The 8,231-nt window shown below is 37.7% G+C and overlaps 1 protein-coding gene across 1 annotated transcript; it reads right to left on the reverse strand.

Annotated features, from left to right (window-relative positions):
* Positions 1–1,405: 1,405 nt before the first annotated feature.
* LOC111333950 (F-box only protein 8) lies at positions 1,406–7,892 on the reverse strand. Its single transcript, XM_022939611.2, has 7 exons — positions 7,532–7,892; positions 6,778–6,829; positions 5,861–5,935; positions 4,843–4,961; positions 3,940–4,008; positions 3,564–3,679; positions 1,406–2,844 (listed from the first exon to the last, which is right to left on the reverse strand). Exons 1-7 carry the CDS (start codon positions 7,720–7,722, stop codon positions 2,585–2,587), a joined length of 882 nt encoding a protein of 293 aa, XP_022795346.2. The 5' UTR covers positions 7,723–7,892; the 3' UTR covers positions 1,406–2,584.
* Positions 7,893–8,231: the final 339 nt, after the last annotated feature.

An 8,231-nucleotide genomic window follows, 5' to 3' on the forward strand; every position in this document is an offset into this window, starting at 1 on the left:
ATTGCTGTTTTCCAAGCGTGGCTCGTCCTGGATGATTTGACAGTTTTCAACTGCCGAAAGACCGATACTGAAGTAATTACTACAGCCAATCATGACAAAGGATGACATCATCATAAGCCAATGACAACTCATAGTAAATACTTGCAAACTACCAATAGCGCAAGGAAACGCAGCTGACCAAGTTGAGAGGATGGCGCCAGTTTTCTGGTACAATCACAGAGCGAGGTAGCGCAGAAACTTATGTGTTCCCGGGTTACTTTGACACACAATTGAAAATTACTCCATGCAGTGTTGAAAGCGATTAGGTATTTTGGTGTTATCAACTAGGTTGATAAATAAATGTAAATTGGCCAACCGTTAAGAATGCCTAGATACATTGCTACCTGTCATTACAAGAATTGTTAACCTGTCACTAACAACAGGAAACTATGCATGGATCTATGGATGGATGGCATACAATAAGCTTAGGCGCAATCGCGATAAGACTGAGTTTTTGGTTATACATGCCAAACATCGCCCACGACCAGCAGTATGTGACATCAAAATAGCTGGTGCGAGGGTAGTTTCAACTGAGTCAGCTAGGAACATAGGAGTAATGTTTAACGATGTTATGAATCATGAGCATCAAGTTCAAAATATCTGTAAAGTAGCTTTCTTTCACATACGCAATTTATCTAAAATCAGGAAATGTCTTACTCAGAAAGATACTGAAACGTTAGCTCATGCTTTTATAACATCTAAGCTGGACAATTTCGATTCCTTGTTAGCCGCTGAATTGCCACAATACTTTTTAGTATATGTGCACGATCCTTCGCAGTAAAGCACTATTTGAGCAATAGTGAAAATCAGACCTGAAAAAAATTTCAGGCCTGTACGGGACTCGAACCACTGACCTCTGCGATACTAGTGCAGCGCTCTACCAATTGAGCTAACAAGCCAACTGAGAGCAGGCCATCAAATTAATTCGACATGAACCCGTAGATGGTCAGTGGTTCGAGTCCCGTACAGGCCTGAAATTTTTTTCAGGTCTGATTTTCACTATTGCTCAAATAGTGCTTTACTGCGAAGGATCGTGCACATATACGTTTCATAACCGCAGTTCATACATATGTTTCATATGTTTGTTGTTGTTAATACTTATTAGATAAGGTTCAGCGGGTACAAAATGCTGCGGCGCGTCTCGTCTCCTTGTGATATGTTTTCTTAGTTCCGATTGGCCATTGTAATTCCTTGGTTTGGTTTAACGACACTCGGTCAAAGTCCGCTGGGAGATACTCTCTGCATTCTCCGGTTGAATAAAAAACACGCAACGAACAGCTATAGGGCACTGTACGAGTCCGCACAGCTGAAGTCATTCAATAATAGTAATTTCTTGTCTTAGGAAAGAGAAGACGATTGGTCTGGATAAATTGTTTGTTTTCAGACTTTTATTGTAAACAATTGTGGTCTACATGGCATTAAAAAGAAAATCTTGAACACCAACAATCAGCCTGAAATGTTCCTTCGAGGAATTCAAATAGTGTCTTTTAGAATTAAAAATCAATAAAAAAAAACACTCGCACACATCCACACACAACGCACACCCACATAACGCACACCCACGCACGCACGCGCTCAAACTCACGCATTACATGTACAATAGAACACTGTCCAAATATAAGTTACAATGATGTCTTTCTTCAAAACTCTGAAAAGAGAAAGACCAAAAAAGAGCATGACTAAAAAAAAAGAAAAAAGCCATCCAGCTCGCATCTTGTGGTGCTATGACACTCTAAATATTGCAACATTGCAATATTTTCTCAAGTTTGTTTATAAAAAAAAAAACAAGATTTGTTTGACATATATTTTCATCTTCATGCACACATTTCACAACTTGTTTAACAAATTTCCTATTCAGTGCTAAAATTTAGACAATGTTTTTAAATATATTCATACGTTTACCTCAACAGTGATAGTTTTCCAATCTCATTGAACTAAGAAAAATCTATCAGCATTTTCTATTTTGTACAAGAAACAATTGGTTCTTTAAGCAACATAAATTCTGCAACAAAGGTTTTCTTAAAAATAAATTATGCATTAAGTTTACATAAATAAATCAATTCCTTACAACATTATAGCATGCTAAATAGTAAGTACTTAAAGTATGGCTTGTCTACATATTGGTAATCAATGTAAAAATGAAATTTAAAACTTCACTTACAAAGTAAAGTTGGAGCTACATTGACTCAGAGAGGATGTAAAGAAAAAAGATGCTCCTCTTAAGTCTTGCCAAGATCACATGTCAAAAATGACTAAATAACAATTACTTCTTTTTTTCTTGCCATCTTCACATACTGACATAATCTTCTGTTAAAAATCCACTTTAAGCCCTCTCAACTATATGAAGCAATACTTCTGGCACGCATACTATGCAAAGAATTCAATTATATAAAACCCTAACAGTAAATTTCAAAAATTGGGTTGAAATCAGGTTGGTTTGTGCTGATCGATAACTCTGTTGCTTTCCGTTTGGAAGTACTAACAATTTCATCTAAAAGAGTACAAAATCTTATTTAATTAAATATGTTTCTTACTGATTAAATTACTACATGTGTAAAAATATTTTCCCATATGGCCTTTCAAAAGGAAAGGTCGTTTTCTGCACACACTTCTTTGCCTTCAAAGCAATGTGTCCCTCTAAATACACATTGTCGTAAAGATCACCCAGAAACTCAGTACCAGGCCCTTGGATGAGACCACGCAGGTTTTTGACAAACTCCCTCTTTGTCATTTTGTTTTTCACATGCGGACTGCTCAGATCCACACTGAGAAGAATCAGCGAGTGGCACAGTATAAATACACTCTCTAGAAAAGAGAAATACAAACCATCAAACCATGAGTTACCGTATACTGAAGGTAGATACGCAGTGATATGGCAGTGATGACAGAGTAAACAACAGGGCGGAGAGGGGGGGGGAAGGGGGCACACAAACAGCCAGGAAGACAAATTGCAAAGGTGGTAGATGAACAGATACACTAACAGAGACTGGCAAAAGGGAATGAGGATGTCTGCTACCCTTTCTTGCCTCTCCTACCACGTCTGCCTTTTGGCCTCCACAGACTCAGTTCTCCTCACCCCTTGTTCCTCTTTCATCTCCAATAACCCCTACTACCCATCTCCCCCCCCCCCCACTCTATCTTGTCACCCCTCCTACTACTCCTCCTGCATGTCCTTCCACATTCAAGTAAGGTGTGAAGGCAGGCTTAGAGCCATTTGCACTCTATAGTGAATCAAATGAAGCATGAGTAAGGAAGAGAGATTTAAAAAATTGGACAGATGAATTGGAGCAACAGAAAAAATTGAGGACAAGCAAGAAAGGAGGGAAAGAAGAAAAGGAGACGGTTTGAAAGTGGTACAGAAAGTCAAAAGAAAAATGGCAAAAAGGAAATGCTCACGAATAAAGACAGTAGGAACAGCCCAGAGAAACTGCCAAGGGAAAGAGAGAGGGAGATAAAGGGAGACAAGTAACTGCAAGTAAATGTACATGTAGGTACAAAGTAGCAAACCACAGCTGAATACTAACCTGGTGTTAAGGATGTGCTAGGATTTGTAGCACAGAACCGAATTGAGAACTTGTTTAAAAGGGTGTCTAAGAATTCTCCTCTTTGTTCGGGGGGATACACTCTTTCAAAAAACTGCCTGAAATTAGAACAAGAGTTTCATATCCACTAGGTCACAGCCTTGAGCTTCTCAGTAGTTTCAAGTGGGACTGTGTGGCCTAAAATTGTTCAGGTAAGAGTTGTCCAGGTAAGAATTATTGTTGGCTTAAGTGACTGATGTTTTGACAATCTGAGGGGAAATTATCATCAAAGTTGAGTAAGGAATTAATTGTCAGTGAAGTAAGTAAAGTTGCGAAAACTGTTTGAACCTTAGGAAAAGAATCATTAATTACAATTTACCTTAATGCCACAGGCAAAAATATCCCCTCATAACGCTGCATGTTGACAATTTCTTGCAAGATGTCTCTTCTACAAAAAAAGTAATAAAAAATGAGATTCTTAAGGGTAGAGATGACGAGTGACTTGTTAAACATTTCGAAATGGAACACACCATTTATCTTCTATGAGTGTTTGGTTATTCTTTAACCCTTTGACTCCCATAGGTGACCAAGACAGAATTTCTCCTTACAATATCATCACCAGTGCTCTAAGCTCAATTTTTCAAAAAAGTCGCCATTTGGCGACCTTCAATTGTAAAATGGTCACCATAAAAGAAATTTAGTCGCCCCTTCTCCCCCCCTCAAAAAAAAAAACAGAAGGGGAGGACACTTCATGATACAGTACATGATGGGCTATTGCGCTGAAAGGCACGTTTTATCACTTAGGTTTGCTGCTGTAAGAGAAAGAAAAGGAAGAGACTGTCTAGTAGCAAAAACGATTTATTTGAACATTACAAAGCTGCTGAGACCGTGCAACATTGCCAATTGCCCCTTCAAATCGATCGAATTTGCCATTTTTTTACGCAGTCGAGTTTCTGAACAACGAGAGGTGAAAAGAGAAATGCAGGTGATGCCACCGCTTGTACTATTGATTAAACTCATCCTATTGTTGGTAATTTTTCAAGTAAGTTTCTCTTTTAATCTGTTGGTCGCCAATTGGTGACTTTTGCCAGAATTTTAGTCGCCAAATATTTTTTCACTCGCCATGGCGACCAAAATGGTAGCAGCTTAGAGCACTGATAAAAAAATCAAGCAGATAAGTAATGAGAATGAAGAAAAATGTCAAATTCTCCAATCTAACATCAAAAGAATCATATGGGAGACAGTAAGAAGAATTGCTATTGAGAAAGGACTAAGCTCTTACCTTGTATTTAGATACTCGCTGACAGACTTTCCATAAAGTGCACCTGTACAGTTGATAAACTTTGCTATCTCCATGCATGAATCATCCAACACATTGTGTCTGACGAGATAACTTATTCCCTGGAATAGAAACAATATGTTTCAACACTTTTGGTACTATCTATAAAATCATAACCAGATTTTAATCATCTTAGGTAAGCTTATAAGTGGTTAACTATCAGATGAATGAATAAATGGGGTAAGTTTCTAAAGAGACTGTCAGTGGTGCTGCGTCAGTGGGAGTTAAACGGTAATTTTGGTTTAATCAAATGAATTGATAAATGTAGATTGGCCACCATAGAGAGTTTCAAATCTTACATTTTGAGCATTAGCCCTTGGTCATTCACCCTGAAAAGGCACTAACACTCGAAACATCAGCTTTGAAACTCTTTAGGGTGGCCCATTTACATTATCAACTCAGTTGATTAACCCAAAATTATCAGAGGAATGATTTGGGTGTCCTGTGCAAGTAGTTGGGAGATCCTTTCAAAGGATGCCAGTAAATCACTGCTGATTCATGCAAACTGTAATTTTTTGCCACCCAAAAAATATTTTAAGGGAAGACTAGTACTAACAGAGAATGGTGCCTAGCTGCTATTAAATACCAACATGAAAAAAAACTAATAAAAAATATTGATTCATGAGTTTGTCCGTGAAAAACAAAGACAATATAAAGTCACATACTTTGATTCATTGCATTAAACTGAACCTGAATTACCAGTAAAAGAGTTGTGTCACTAATACACACAATCAGACAATTTCCTTTCCAGAAGGTTTACTAGTTGCTAAAATCAAGAGTCTGAACACTAATTTATAAGCCACAAATGTGAGGAGAAATGATATTGTGAAAAAGAAAATGCTTAGTCAAATACAACAACTACAAAAGCCCCTTACAAATACAGATTGTTGACATTATGATCAAGCTCAAAGTATTGAACAGACAAAAATGTCACAAAATCACATGAACCATGTGCACTAACCTGATGAGGATCAAAATTAAAGAGGCAAGTGCCCTCATCCAGCAACATGTACAGTTCCTTGTAGGAAATCTTTCCCTGGCAGTGGACAAAAATAATTTCAACTTCATTCTTTTACTGTTGATTAAAAAAGCAACTTCTAAGTACATTAAGTGCAAATGAGGTATTTGCTGAATGTATACGTTTAGTTTTGTGCAGTAAACAACAGTGTATACCAGCTTTTGATCTTGTTAAGCTATCAGCTGAGGGTCAGTTTCAAACTTAGAGGTTCTTTCTCTAAACCAGGACACCTAATCTATGCACAATTTTATTCAGCTACTAAGGAAATTTGTTCAAGGGGCTGAGTTGCGCTGTGAGTATGCAAACCAAGTTCTTCCAATTTAGAACTTAATATGTAAAATTTCTATTTGTCCTTCCTGTTTTTTACCAAGGAGCATAGTACAAAGCTGTAAATACCAACAATTGCAAATTTCTGAAGTCAACTACTGCGATGAGTTAATTTAATTCAGTAGCTTTGCCAACCGGCAGGGACACCACAACAGCTTGCACCAATTACTGCAGGCCCAATAAACCCACCCATCCCACCCCAGGGGAGGACATCCATCACACAGTAATCTCATGTGTGGGAAATTAACGTCTCCTACCCCAACCCTGCAGGAGACGGGACCTCCATTTATTTGTCCCTATCTGAGAAGACTAGAATATCTAACCACTTCTTGATGTTATAGAAAGGCAGCAAATTCTTCTCAATTATTTTAAGACCCTGAGTGTTGGTCCGGCCAGGCTCGAACCCTTGACCTACCGCACAACAGTCCAGTGCTCTAACCATTGAGCTAACAGGGAGTGGCACTAGATAAAAACAATCAAACAAATAGACACTGCCTCAGTTTCAAAAATAAGATGAAGGTGACAAAGCTCACCTGACGCTTCCTGTAATATGCTGAAGCATGGCCCCATGTAACTTTTGACAGGCTGACACAAAAACAAGAATTACAAAAGAGTTACTTAATTCTTCCAAATAACTACTAACTGTTATCAATTATTCATAAACTCATGAGGGCGGCTCAAACATATATATAACTACCTTATTTCCTAATTTGCTGTGCCATATCATATTATTGGGAGTGTTGCCACAACAAAAAATACCTTCAGGCCACCAAATATGATTTCGCAGGTAATGATAAACCTTTCAACAAATAACAGTCTCAGAAACAAGAATGAACATTTTATGGAGATGCTGGAGTGCCCCCTTAATTTTCTATAAATTTTGGATTGGATGAAAAACATCTCATTACTGACGAGTTTGTGCTCTGAGGATTTTAGGACTGGTTTAGTTTTCTTATTTGATTTTGGGATTTTGTGTAATATTGGTATATGTACTTCCACAGTTTATCTCCAAGGAGGCATGCACCAAACAAAGTGTCGGTTTTAGAAATCGCTAATTACTCCAACTAGGACCACAGAAAGTAGGGACTAAAAGGATAAAAATCATACTATAAAAAAGGAAAAAATCTCAAACGGGCTTAAGTGAGATAAATTACAACGGCGTTTAAAAATAATCTTTCCAGTTTAACTTACAACATCACAAAGTACAATGTCTGATCTAAAAGAAAACTGCGCCTTTCAACGTGACAAGAAGAAAACACATCCATTACAGTATTGAAAATCCCAAACCTTTGCCAGAGAAGTTCATTGTCAGCTAATTGCTTCCAAACACAGGCAGCAAGACATAGATCCGTTGCGTTCAAGTGCGACAAAACACACACAGCAACTTCGGGGGGGAAATTACTGAGATCAGGGAAAGATTTCAGCTGATGCGGAGTACTTCGGCTTCTGCGTTGAACTATGGACTGGAATTGACCCATGCGTTCAAAAATGCATAATACTGAGTCAAAAACTAGGCGATGGCCGGGGATTCCGCAGAACCCACTGCCGTTTCGGGGAGAATAACACTTTAAACTTTAAACGTTCATAATCACCAACTCAGCCATATGTAAAGGTTTATTGTGATCATAACAAATGACATCTCGCGTTCTGACGTGGCTATAGAAATGCGCGTGCTTTTTGGGTAAAACTGCTGGTCGATATGAGCGAATCTACGATGAAAAATAGATTAAAATTATTTTCTTTGTTTACAAATAATTCTTCCCTTTTTTTAGACACAAATTTACTTCATGTGAGATGAAAAAAGCGAAATAATCAGGCAAATCATTTTTTTAGAGGCTTTATTTTGTAAAGAACTCATGAGAAAAATAAAATTCAGATATAATGATATATTTTATTGATGGTTAAAATGAAAGTGTTTAACTTCACTCCTTTAACGCAGCACTCAGCTTTTGAGAATTTTGATAAGTCAGCTTTAAGGTTATTTTTG

The sequence above is a fragment of the Stylophora pistillata genome, chromosome 9 (assembly GCF_964205215.1).
Source record: "Stylophora pistillata chromosome 9, jaStyPist1.2, whole genome shotgun sequence".
NCBI lineage: Eukaryota > Metazoa > Cnidaria > Anthozoa > Scleractinia > Pocilloporidae > Stylophora > Stylophora pistillata.

Excerpts from the sequence above, each read along its gene's own strand:
- LOC111333950 (XM_022939611.2), bottom strand. The coding sequence starts at position 7,722 with ATGGGTCAATTCCAGTCCATAGTTCAACGCAGAAGCCGAAGTACTCCG. Across the intron at positions 4,962-5,860 it reads TTAATTTTGATCCTCATCAG|GGAATAAGTTATCTCGTCAG; the intron begins GTTAGTGCACAT and ends TTTCTATTCCAG. Across the intron at positions 4,009-4,842 it reads AGCGAGTATCTAAATACAAG|AAGAGACATCTTGCAAGAAA; the intron begins GTAAGAGCTTAG and ends CTTTTTTTGTAG.